Below are 13056 nucleotides of genomic sequence, written 5' to 3'. Positions count from 1 at the left end.
CAAGAAGGGAACTCTGGAGACTCTTAGGTGTCATGGTGGATGAACTAGGACCCTCCCTTAAGAGCACAGTAGGACTCACATGCTCATCAGGCATCCAGAACATGCCAGCAGCAAACTGGGTTCTTTATCCATGCCGCCAACTAAACTCGTGCAAGAAGGCGGCAGGGCAGCGCAAGCCCAATCTCCCCAGCACGTGACCCGAGGCTAAGAGAGTTAAAGTGGCTGTGCACAGGATGGGTAGGGAACAAGTGCCAGACCGGACTCTTCTCCTTCTCAGGCGATGGCAACCCCAAGGAAAGCAGTCCCTTCATCAACAGCACGGACACAGAGAAGGGAAAAGAGTATGACGGCAAGAACATGGCCCTGTTTGAGGTGGGCTGCTTGGGCTGCAGTTAGTCACGCTGGCTCATCAGTGCTCCCTCTCTCCCTCGGGAAGAGTAGACGCCTCTCCATCCCTCCCTCAGGTTCACCTTCTACCCCGGCCTTCCTTCTCCTCCTTGGTCTTTCCTGGCTTTACCCTATGGTCCCCTGGTCCCCTGTCCTCCTCTCCTGTCCCCTGCTTCTCCCTCCTCTGTTCCCATCGCATCCCAAACTCAGTGGCTTGACCTTGGTCCTCATCTCTCTACATCCAGCTCACCCCAATTACCGCCCCCCCTCGACGCGCTGCCCTCCCCTTCCCCCCAGCTTCCTAACACCGACCCATTTCCTCCGTAGGAGGAGATGGACACCAGCCCCATGGTGTCCTCCCTGCTCAGTGGGCTGGCCAACTACACCAACCTGCCCCAGGGAAGCAGAGAGCACGAAGAAGCTGAAAACAATGAGGGTGGAAAAAAGAAGCCGGTGCAGGTGGGGCCTTCGGGGAGAAGGGATCGGAGAGGGAGCTTGGGGGGGGGGGAAGTGGGTCTGGATGGAGGGGTGGATGGGAGAGGAAAGATGGAGATGGAGCAGAGGAAGAAGGAGGTGTTTTGAAAGATGCATGAGGGGAGCGATGGGAGGAGACCGGGAGGCTGGTAGAAAGGAAGACAGGGATGTAAGAACCTGAGGGAAGACGAAGGGAGGGAAAATGCAAGAGAGGAGAGGCAGGGAAGGAACACGGAGGAGGCGTGGGACAGGCAGTTGGTAAGGAGTAGGGGTGCAGAGACTGATGCTAGTCTCTCTGGCAGGCCCCACGCATGGGCACCTTCATGGGCGTGTACCTCCCATGCCTGCAGAACATCTTTGGCGTCATCCTCTTCCTGCGGCTCACTTGGGTGGTGGGCATTGCAGGCATCATGGAGTCCTTCTGTATGGTCTTCATCTGCTGCTCCTGTGTGAGTGACGCTCCTCCCTCTGCACGGTGGGGTTTGGCTGAGGCCTGGGGGTGGATGGTGGAGAGGAAGCTGGAGACCTGGGCATTTTTTGCAGCAGTCTAAGAGTAAATTAGGTCTAACTGGTCCTTCCCTCTGATGACCGCCAACCAGGTATCACCCGGGTCTGGGTGTGTATGTGTGTGCAATTACACAAGTAGTGTGGATTCATTGATGAAAACGATAAATGAAGAGAAGAAAACACAATCCAATTTCATTGCATGAGTTAACATTTTGGAAGGACCCCAACACACACACACACACACACACACACACACACACACACACACACACACACGCGCACACACACACTGAGATTATGTTTCACAGATAACTTTCCAACTAGATCCTTCCAGTCCACATTGAAACAAAAATCCAATATTCATTGAACACCAAGCTCACATTCTTGAGTCTTCACACATAACCTTGGCGCCACTCTGCGTGTGAAGATGCTGGTGCTGAAGGTCTTGCTCCCATTTTATAGATGAGGCTTAAGAAGTAAAGTGGCCGGGCGGTGGTGGCGCACGCCTTTAATCCCAGCACTCAGGAGGCAGAGGCAGGCGGATCTCTGTGAGTTCGAGGCCAGCCTGGTCTACAAAGTGAGTCCAGGATAGCTAGGGCTACACAGAGAAACTCTGTCTTGAAAAACCAAAAACCAAAAACCAAAAACAAAAAGTGAATTGTCTTGGGTCATGAGACACCTAGGGACCAAACTGGGATTATCATAGTTTTCTGGCTCCTCCCATCTGCATGGTGAATAAGAGGTTATTCTTTTTGAGAAGGCCTTGGCATGAGTAGAAATTGGAACAGACCCAGAGAGAAGCTCAGGAGAGCAGAGCCTGTGGGTTTGGCTGGTGGTTGTTGGGGTATTGTTGGCTTGGCCACCAGCCAGGCCACTGCTGCCCCCAGCAGCCACCACTCTGCCGATCTCTTTCCTACAGACGATGCTCACAGCCATTTCCATGAGTGCAATCGCAACGAATGGTGTTGTGCCTGGTATGTGACTGGGGCCTCTGCAAAGTCGGGGAGGGCCAGGGGTCCGGTGATTGACAGAGGGAGTGGTGGGCCAGGCTTTGTGGGCTGTCAGGACCCAAGAACTGAGACAGTATTGCAGACCAAGAGCTGGCCTATGATTGTTCGTGTGGAGTAGGCAGGAGTGAGCCTGTTGGGACTCTGGGAAGGAGACAGATGCTGATGCTGAATAGGGCAGTGACCGCTCTCTTCCCCACTCGGCCAGAGACCCTCTTCTCTACCATCCTACTTTCCGAGCCATGACCTCCTTACAGGAGTAATTAGCAACATGGTGATAATTACTCTCGCAAACTCCATGCAGAGTGGTTGGCTGGGTCTCTCATAGTCTCCTTTCTCGGGCTGCAGCCTGAGGTGTAGAAAAACCTTCTTGTGCCCTCTGTCCCTGACTCTTGCTCACTGCAGAGCTAGCTAGGGCCCTCCGACTCTCTCACTGACACGAGGTTTTCTCTGCAGCTGGTGGCTCCTACTACATGATTTCCAGGTCTCTGGGTCCGGAGTTTGGGGGCGCTGTGGGCCTCTGCTTCTACCTGGGCACTACCTTTGCCGGGGCTATGTACATCCTGGGCACCATCGAGATCCTGCTGGTGAGAGGGGCAGAGGAGGAGGTGCGGGGGTCTGGGTTGTCAGCCACTTGTGCAATGCTCCCTGGACACCTGCTGTAGTCCAGGCCACTGCTTAAGGCCAAAAAGAAGTGGGATGTGGTCTGTCTTGAAAGGGTTTCCCAGTCTGGTTGGGGAGACAAGATACGATAATTATGTAACACAAACAGCTGTGGTTTATCAGGCACCCACTGAGTTCTCAGCACAGCGCCAAGTGCTTTACAGTTATTATCTGGAATCCTTAGAGGTTTAAGTATTCTGATGGCATTTTTACAAATGAGACGTTCCAAAAGGCAGATGGGGCACTAGCTCAAGGTCACTCAGCTAACAGGCGAGGTGGCAGAGGTGGGTTGGCAAGAGTTAAAATAACAGCTGGAATAATAACAGCCCGCAACATTCCAGGGACTGTGCAAAGCACACTCCTTGGATGTTGGTCGCAGAGCCCCTGGTGGATGGTTCTTAGATTCCAAAAGAACCAGGAGGGATCCACGTAGAGATATCTGTTAGTAGTGACTGATGGGGAGAGAGTATGTGTCTGTGCTGTTTGGAGGGCAGGATGGCTGCTTTGGGGCATCCTGCTCTTTCTGTTTTGGGTGGGTGAGGATGAGAGATCCTTGGTTTAAGGAAAAGGGTGCAACTCAGTGGGAAGTGCACTCGCCTAGCAAGCTCAGAGAGCCCTGGCTTTGCTTCTCAGCAACACATAAATTCTCCACACTTGGCCGGTAGAGGCAGGAGAATAAGAAGTTTGAGATCGCCATTGGATACATAGTGAGTTTGAAGCCTGTCAGGGCTACAAGAGACCCTGTCACAAAGAAAAGAGAAGAGAAGAGAAAGGGGAGCTAACATCTCCCAACTCCTGGCCCCATCTTCTGCAAGCCCTAAGGTTTTCAGGGTATTAGGGTCCCTGCCCCACCCCCACCCCCGACCCTCCATGAATCTCTCATGTATTAGAAAACAACCATTTTATAGATGAGGAGGCCAAGGTCACAGAGTCTCAGGAACATGTGCAGGGTGTGAGCCTGCATCCCCCTGCCTTCCAGGGTCTGTTCTTGTCTACTGTCTCCCATGGTCTTGAGAAACCCAGATTAAAGAAGCCAAAGCTTCTGGTTTGGGGGCAGGAGAGAGGAAATCAGAGAGTGAGGAACACATGAGGGGGCATACTGGTGAGAGCATGGTGGACCACTGTGACATAAGGCATTTCCAAATGCCTTATCAAACAGTTCTGCCCACTGACTGACACTGGAACAATACCAAAGTGAAGGGGGAAAATGACCCAGTGGACACCAGAAGCATTAGTGTACGTATCTCACACTTCTGTGTTTCCATATGACAGTCTGGTCTGTATTTATAAAACAGAACTCCATCTTATAAATATTTCCTTAAGAACCCCACAACCACAGCCAGGAGGTGATGGCACATGCCTTTAATCCCAGCACTTGGGAGGGAGAGGCAGGTGGATCTCTGCAAGTTTGAGGCCGGCCTGGTCTACAAAGCAAGTCCAGGATAGCCAAGGCTACACAGAGAAACCCTGTCTCAAAAAACCAAATGAAACCAAACCAAACCAACCAACCAAACAAAAAAAAAAACCCCAAACTCCCTTTATTTATAAATAAAAAAATAACTACATAAAATTGAGCACTTTAAGTTTAATGTAGTTATATTAGAAAATATGAATATGTAAAAATCACATTTAATTTTTTAATAAAACCTTCTGTTGTCCTTTGTTGTTGTTTTATTTTTCTTTCTTTCTTTCTTTTTACTGAGACAAGGTTTCTCCTTGTAGTCTTCTTGGCTTTTAGAGCAGGCTGGCCTCAAACTCAAGAGATCCACCTGCCTCTGCCAACTGCTGGAATTAAAGGCGTATGCCACCATACCCAGCTTGTTGTTTTCTTTAAGAAAGGGTCTCCTTATAGTTCAGGCTTATTTGGTACTGGTGATCCTCCTGCCTGAGCCTCCTGAGTGCTCAGATTACAGCCATGCCTGGTACCACTACTATTTGGATATCCCTACAAATACATCTACAGCCACACACACACACACACACACACACACACACACACACACACACACACACACACAAATGATCAAATATTTATATCTATAAATTTACAAAAGCGAGATCATAAAATACAGTATTTTAAAAATACTTGACTTTATTCACACAGTACACTGCCGATAGTTTTTAAACTCTCGTAATGAGGTCTTGTTATGTAGCTCAGGCTGGTTTCAAATTCTCCTGCCTCAGCCTTTCATGGTGTTGGGATAATTGATCTGTTGCACTGTGTCTGCAATGGATAGTTTTTGAGTCAGTCCATATAAATCTATGCCTATTCCTCCTTTGTTGCTGGGGATTAAACCCAGGGCTTCTGTTCACACCGAGTATGCTTTTCATCACTGAACGATCTCACAGTCCCATGCCATCCTTTTAAATAGCTCTGTATAGTTGAAGTAAAACCTTAAGAATTTATTTACCCACCCTCTAGGAATGAGCATCCATTTTTCGACCTTTATAGCATAAGCAATCAAGGTTAATTATTATAATTAACAGTTATAATAAACAATAGCAGCGAAGGAGCCTTTCCCAGCACCTTTGAGTGGCGTTTGCATTGACTGCCTGACAGACTTTGCACGGGAGCCCACACCATCTTTAGCCAGTGCCCCATTAATGGATACCATTTCCCTTGGGTGAGTCTCAGCTGGCCTTTCCTGGGTCATCTGTCTGATGTCCTTTGCTCCTTTCCTGCAGGCTTACCTATTCCCAGCTATGGCCATCTTCAAGGCAGAAGATGCCAGCGGGGAGGCAGCCGCCATGTTGAACAATATGCGGGTGTATGGCACCTGTGTGCTCACCTGCATGGCCACCGTAGTCTTTGTGGGTGTCAAATATGTCAACAAGTTTGCCCTGGTCTTCCTGGGTTGTGTCATCCTCTCCATCCTGGCCATCTATGCAGGGGTCATCAAGTCTGCCTTCGACCCACCCAATTTCCCGTGAGTGCTGTCTTTCTGAGTGTACAGTGTTGTGGTCCTCACTGGTCCAGTTCAGGTCTGCACAGCAAGAGGCTCTGCCAGGCCTCCCCCCTTCTCCACCTCTCAGAACTGGAGTGTGTGGGTTGAGAGCAACATCTTCGGGGAGGGTAAATGTTTCCTGAGTAGGGAAGTTTATTCAGGTTGGGGTGACGTTTTTTTGGAGGTGGGAGGAAGTTCTCTTGAGTGTGCCAACAACTGCTTGCTGCTGGGGGACTTAGGAAAGTAAAACAGAAATGGCTTCTGAAAGAATGCACTCTCTGTGTTAGGGACCCTTCTGGAAGGTCTAACGTCCTGGAATGTACAGTCTTGGTTTTTTAATTAATTAATTAATTAAAAAAGATTTATTTATTTATTATGTATACAATGCACATCAGATCACATTATAGATGGTTGTGAGCCACCATGTGGTTGCTGGGAATTGAACTCATGACCTCTGGAAGAGCAGTCAGTGCTCTTAACCGCTCCAGCCCCACAGTCTTGGTTTTTGACACATTCTTAGAGATGGGAAAGAACCCAGAAGACAGAGCCCAGGATGCAGGTCCCCTTTGGTTCTCCCTCCTCTAGGAGAGGGCCCTCCCTCTATCTAGTGGTGGGGGGTAGGGGGGTAAGGTGGGGGGTGGGGGTCAGGCGGCACAGCCTGCTGTCCACGGTGCTGAACACAGTATAGCACCAACAGACTAATTTTTCCTTCCACATGCTGAAATTGCTTGGGGGAACTCTATAGAAACCCCGATGGCCACGTTCCAGAGTCAGAATCTTTGGGTGTGGGCACCCACCTGAAAGACACCCCTGAAATCTGTGTCTTTAAAGCTCTCCGTGGCTCTCCTGCGAAACCAGGGAGAGGTCTTGTTCCTCCGTCTTCCCTGCTCGCTTCTCTCCCTAGGATCTGCCTCCTGGGGAACCGCACGCTGTCCCGCCATGGCTTTGATGTCTGTGCCAAGCTGGCTTGGGAAGGAAATGAGACAGTGACCACACGGCTCTGGGGCCTCTTCTGCTCCTCCCGCTTCCTCAATGCCACCTGTGATGAATACTTCACCCGGAACAATGTCACAGAGATCCAGGGCATTCCTGGTGCTGCCAGCGGCCTCATCAAAGGTCTGGGGGAAGGGGAGGGGCTGGCATCTAGGGAGCGCTGTAGGGGTTGGTAGGTTAAGTGGTCAGGATTAGGGGCGTCCCATTGGGATTCAGTTCAATTCAGTCAGCTTTAGTTGAGCATCTTGTGTAGGCTATGTTTGGTCCTAAGAATTACGGAGAGACAGAGGCAAAAGTGCTGAATGGGCTTCACTGTTAATTAAGAAAGAAAGCCAGTCTAATAAGTATTCTCTGCCTACTGAGTACTCAACACTGCGCTGAAGCACCAGGGCCCACGGTGTACACAAGTCTCAGAATTTGACTTTAGGGATTTTAGTGACAGGTAAATATGTAAGCAAGTAAATTATGACCCACAGAGATGTGTATTCAGTGAGCAGGGAACTACGAGGACACAGCATCCACATGTGTCAGGTGACAAGAACAAGGCTTCCCGCAGGGGCCAAGGGAGGGTAGATAAGAGAACGCCAGTTATATAGGGGAAGAAGGGATTTACAAAGCAAAGAACAGCCTGCTTAGTGTGTGTGGCGCCATGAGAGGCATAGCCTGTCTTCTGACCACAGCTTTCCCGTGTGACTTGGGTGTAACACACAAAGAAAGTAGGACAAGGGATGAGAGTGAGAGAGACAAACGAGGGTGGTTTAAGCCAGTCTGTGGCAGGCCCCAGAAGCCATGCTGAAGAGTTTGGGTTACGCCCTGAGGGCAGTGAGAGTGCAGAAGGAGGCAGATGCTATGAGTCCAGAAGACAGATGACTCTTTTCTGAGAAACAGTGATGGTTTCAGTGGGAATGGGGGTTAGAGTTCTCAGCTAGAGCTGGCCTTCTGTCCTGTAAGTGTTGGACCATGTCTGTACACACACACACACACACACACACACACACACACACACACACACACACGCAGGCACACACACTTTATTTTGCATGTGCATATGTGTGTACACACGCATGTCATGTGTGCATATGGAGGTCATAGGATAATTTACTAGAGTTGGTTCTCTCATTCCACCATATGGGTCTCTGGGATTGAACCCAGATTACCAGGCCGGGCAGCATGTACCTTTACTCACTGAGCCACTTTGCTGGTCCCTAGAGATTAAAAAGTAGAGGAGTTGGCTGGCTGGTGGTGGCACACGCCTTTAATCCAGCACTCTGGAGGCAGAGGCAGGCAGATGTCTGTGAGTCGGAGCATCTGCCTCTTTCTGCTTGGTCTACAGGGTGAGTTCTAGGACAGCCAAAGATGCACAGAGAAACCCTGTCTCAAAAAAAAATCAAACAAACAAAACAAACAACAACAACAACAAACAGACAAACCCTACAGGGATTGGGGCTGGATAAGAGAACTTGCTGCTTTTCCAGAGGACCTGGCTTCAATTCCCAGCACCCACATGGTGGCTCACAACCATCTGTAACTCCTGTTCTATTGATTCTGATGGCTTCCAGCATCTGCAGGCACCAGGCACACATGTGGCACACATACATGCATGCAGAAAAAACACCCAGGTATATTAAAAAAAAAACTAGAAGGATGCTGCTAACGTTTAGTGTGTAGGTGCCAGGCTTCTGCCTAACACCCTGTGGTGTTTTTTGATCGCTCTCCATAGCAGTGCCATCTACCCCGCCTGCCAGTGGTGTAAGGTTGGAGCAGCCTGGGGTGAGAAGAAGAGGCTTGTTTGAGAAAATACTGATGAGTGGTGATAGACAGAAGATGAGATGCTTTGGAGCAGGGGGAGGGGTCAGGAGCAGCTGAGAGTGATGCCAGGGTGTTTGAATGGATTGACAGTAGCATCATGACCAAGATAGGAGATGCAGGAATGAGTTGGGACCTGAGAGCTGGTGAGGTCAACTGGGGACATATGGAATCAGGCTCAGACAGGATTTTCTGTGTCTGTCCCACTAGATGGGAAAATTTAAGGGCAGAGACTCGGTCCCCGTTCAGTTTTGAAATCTGTGTTCACACCCTGGCACAAGGCAGGAGTTTGGGAAATGGTGGGAGGGAGTTGGTTAGTCTTGACGGCTTGCTCCCCTCTCCTCCTGGTCTGAGCTCTGGACCCCACTTGCGGTCCTCTCCCTGAGTGCCTCATCTTCCCACAGAGAACCTGTGGAGTTCCTACCTGACCAAGGGGGTGATTGTGGAGAGGCGTGGGATGCCCTCAGTGGGCCTGACAGATGGCACCCCCGTTGACATGGACCACCCCTATGTCTTCAGTGATATGACCTCATACTTCACTCTGCTTGTTGGCATCTACTTCCCCTCAGTCACAGGTGAATGGCAGCTTGGAGAGAAGGGGCCTCTGCCCAAGAGTGGGTGGACGGGAGGGTCAGAGACATGATAACCCTGACACCTGAGCAAAAGCTATGGGAGAGGTAAAGGAGCCAGGCTTGAAAAAGACAGCACAGGAGCTGGCATGGCCCCGGGCTCCCAACTCCAACATGTGTCCTGGCTACTATCTGAACTGCTCTTCTGCCTACAGGGATCATGGCTGGCTCAAACCGGTCTGGAGACCTGCGGGATGCCCAGAAGTCCATCCCTACTGGGACCATCCTGGCCATTGCTACCACGTCTGCTGTCTGTATCCTGCACAGCTGAGCTGTGTCCACTCTGGGGGTGGGTGGGGTGGGGATACTGCAGGAGGCAGAGGGTGCTACCTTCCCGGGTGGCTCAGGATTGGTGATGGGGGGGGCACCGCCATGATAAGGGTTCTCCTTCACTCTCTGCCACAGACATCAGCTCTGTTGTTCTCTTTGGGGCGTGCATCGAGGGGGTTGTCCTACGGGACAAGTAAGTAAAGGAATTGGGGGTGGTCTTTGTGTGTGTGTGTGTGTGTGTGTGTGTGTGTGTGTGTGTGTGTGTGTGTGTGTATGTGTGTTGGGATACGGAGGAAACAGACCTGGTGGGGTGGCTGGGACCTCAGCAAGGGGGCCGTGGGTGAGAGACTACTATAGTTGCTGGTAAACTCATTTTTCTTTTATTAAATATTTTATCTTTCTTGTCACTGAAGCTTAAGTAGGTCAAAAGATGTCTCCTTTGGTTTATTTAAGATCTTTTTATCCATTCACTCACCTAATACTTCTCTGTATTGTTCACTGCCTTAAAGGTTCTGAGGGAAGCAAAGAATAACAGGTTGCTTTTTGTTTTTAGTATGTTTGTTTGTTTGTTTGTTTGTTTGTTTTGTTTTTGTCCTGAAGGAGGCCCCATGGGGATGATGACCACACTTATAAACAGACTTAGATGCTAAACATGAAGAGAACCCAGGGCTACAGAGAGCACACAGGGACACAGTGTGACCTGGCCAAGTGAACAATTTGTATACATTACAGTTAGTTGGGTTAATTTTAGGGCAATTTGGATTCCATTTATCTCCCTTAATTGTAGACCTCCGGGGCTGGAGAGATGGCTCAGCAGTTACGAGCACCGACTGCTTTTCAGAGGACCCAGGTTCAATTCCCAGCGCCCACATGGCAGGCAGTTCTGTACAACTGTTTGTAACTCCAAGCTCTGATTCCCTCCTTCCCCTCCAGACACATGCAGGCAAAACACCAATGCACATAAAACAAACAAATAAACCACCCATAGACCTCCCAGGAGATTGCCAGAGCCCAGCAGTTTCTTCACCTCAGCTCCTCACCTAGCGTTCGAAGGGCTTCAGCAGACGCTCCTCTGAGGAAGAGCTGGAAGGGTCTTTTGCATGATGTAATTTGGGCCACAGCTACCACAGGTCAAAGCATTTGTCTAAAACTCAGCCCTCTAGACTTCCCAGAGTGCTGGGATTAAAGGTGTGTGCCACCACTGCCTGGCTTCTTCCCACTTTTAAAAAATATTTTATTAATTGTTGGACTGTGGTGGTGCACGCCTTTAATCCTAGCACTCAGGAGGCAGAAGCAGGTGGATCTTTGTGAGTTTGAGGTCAGCCTGGTCTACAGAGAGAGTTCCAGGACAACCAGGGCTACACAGAGAAACCCTGTCTCAAAAAACCTAAATAGGTAGACAGACAGACAGACAGATAATTTATTTCCTTTAATTCCAGCACTCAGGAGGCAGAGGCAGGCAGGCCTCTGTGATTTTGAGGGCCAGCCTGGCCTACACAGTTAGTTCCAGGGCAGCCAGGGCTATGTAGAGATCCTGTCTCACCTCCAATATTATTTATTTGTCATTAGTGTGTATGTATGATGTTGGGAGGCGTGGTGTGCATATGTGTGCAGGTGCATTGCATGTCATGGCACATATGTTGAAACAGGCGACAACTTTGAGGAGTTGGCTCTCTCCATCCACCATAGATTCTAGGGGGTCAAACTCAGGTCAAAATACTTTGCATCTATTTGTCTGTTAGTTTTAGAGTAGTTGACCTCCATGCATCTCAGTTAATCCTGTACCTCTCATGAGGCTGCCAAGGGTCCATGCTTGAAGAACAGGCACTTTTAGCCTCTTACTCATCTCGCTGGCCCCCTTTAAAATTTTTATTTTCCTTTCCACTTTCAACATTGAGTACAGATCAGACAACTAGGAGGGCGAAGGCATTATAGGCAGTAAGGACATTTACAAGGGTGAAGAGGAGAAATGACCATGTCGTGTGTGTGTGTGTGTGTGTGTGTGTGTGTGTGTGTGTGTGTGTGTGTGTTCGTGTGCACTTGTGTATTTGTGCATGTCCATGTGCACCAGTATGCCTGTATTGGCTTCCGTGTCCTGGCCCCTCGCTCCTGGAGAGCGTGTGTACACACAAGGATCATGGGAGGGAAGGGGCTCACATTAGCACATTGGCACTTTGACCTCTTGGTGGCAATGAAATTGGGTCGTGAGGCTGAAAATGAAGGTGGGGGCCTGGCTTAGCCACAAAGAAATTAAATTTTGATTTTTTTTTTTTTTTAAGAAATGGAGGCAACTGAAAGGTGGGGTGTGTGTGTGTGGAAAATGTGCATATATGACTTATTTTAGAGCAGTTTGGCTCCCATGCATCTCATTTAATCATAGGCCTCCTGTGAGCTTGCTAGCTGTCCCTCCATCCATAGCTCTCACCTGGAGTTTGAAGTACCTCAGCAATGCCCCTCTGAGAAGATCTCCAGGGACAGGACTCCCAAGCTGCAGAGGCAGCAGCCTTTCCCATCTTCCCTTCCTTCTCTTGCTTTGACCTCCTCTCCCCTCCCCTTACTTTTAAAACCATTTATTTAGCTGGGCGTGGTGGCGCACGCTTTTAATCCCAGCACTAGGGAGGCACAGGCAGGCAGATCTCTGTGAGTTTGAAGCCAGCCTGGTCTACAAAGTAAGTCCAGGACATCCAAGACTACACAGAAAAACCCTGTCTCGAGAAAAAAAACCACTTATTTGTTTTTTATTTGATGTATATGAGTGTTTACCTGCATGTCTGTGTACCATATACATGCCTGGTGTCTATGGATGTGCTGGAGCCACCTGGGCTGGGCTTACAGGCAGATTGTGAGCCGCCATGTGGGTGCTCGGAACAAACCCAGGTCCTCTGGAAGAGTAATCAGTGTTCTTAACAGCGGACCCATCTGCCCTGCCCCCCCATCTGCCCCCCCTTTCACAGGTAGGGTCTTGCCTCATTGCCCAGGCTGTTCTGGAATTCCTGGGCTCAGGGAGTGTCCTTCTGCATCAGCATCACAAGTGGCCACACCTCTTCTGTTTTGAGATGATGCCATTGACATAGAATTCTTGCCTTTGATTTTTTTTTTCCCCCTTTTCTTTTTGAGATAGAGTTTCCTCTGTGTAGCCCTTGCTGTCCTGGGAGGCCAGCTGTTTCTGTAGACTAGGCTAAACCTCAAACTTAGACCTGCCTGCCTCTGCCTCTGCCTCCTGAGTGTTGGGATTAAAGGTGTGCCTGGCCTAATCTTTTTTTTTAAACATTAATTTATTTATGAATGTGCACACATTCGCATGTGCACTCATGTGTGTATACGTGTGCACATTCGCATGTCTATGCCATAGTGCACATGCGGAGGTCAGAAGAC

At 49.5% G+C, this 13056-nt stretch overlaps 1 protein-coding gene across 2 annotated transcripts in view; it reads left to right on the top strand.

Moving 5' to 3' along the window:
* Positions 1 to 13056, top strand: part of SLC12A5 (solute carrier family 12 member 5) — a 40259-nt gene that overhangs the window by 12964 nt on the left and 14239 nt on the right. For both annotated transcript variants that reach the window (XM_084775068.1, XM_084775069.1), the window contains exons 2-11: positions 278 to 372; positions 715 to 846; positions 1164 to 1310; positions 2288 to 2342; positions 2832 to 2962; positions 5724 to 5965; positions 6888 to 7099; positions 9187 to 9357; positions 9567 to 9665; positions 9817 to 9874. In XM_084775068.1, coding sequence (XP_084631194.1) covers positions 278 to 372; positions 715 to 846; positions 1164 to 1310; positions 2288 to 2342; positions 2832 to 2962; positions 5724 to 5965; positions 6888 to 7099; positions 9187 to 9357; positions 9567 to 9665; positions 9817 to 9874 — 1342 coding nt within the window. The remainder of the gene's footprint in view (positions 1 to 277; positions 373 to 714; positions 847 to 1163; positions 1311 to 2287; positions 2343 to 2831; positions 2963 to 5723; positions 5966 to 6887; positions 7100 to 9186; positions 9358 to 9566; positions 9666 to 9816; positions 9875 to 13056) is intronic.

This window comes from Acomys minous, assembly GCF_964271855.1.
Source record: "Acomys minous genome assembly, chromosome: 3".
Classification (NCBI taxonomy): domain Eukaryota; kingdom Metazoa; phylum Chordata; class Mammalia; order Rodentia; family Muridae; genus Acomys; species Acomys minous.
The sequence above is the reverse complement of the archived record's forward strand: the minus strand, read 5'-3'. Positions and strand labels throughout refer to the sequence as shown.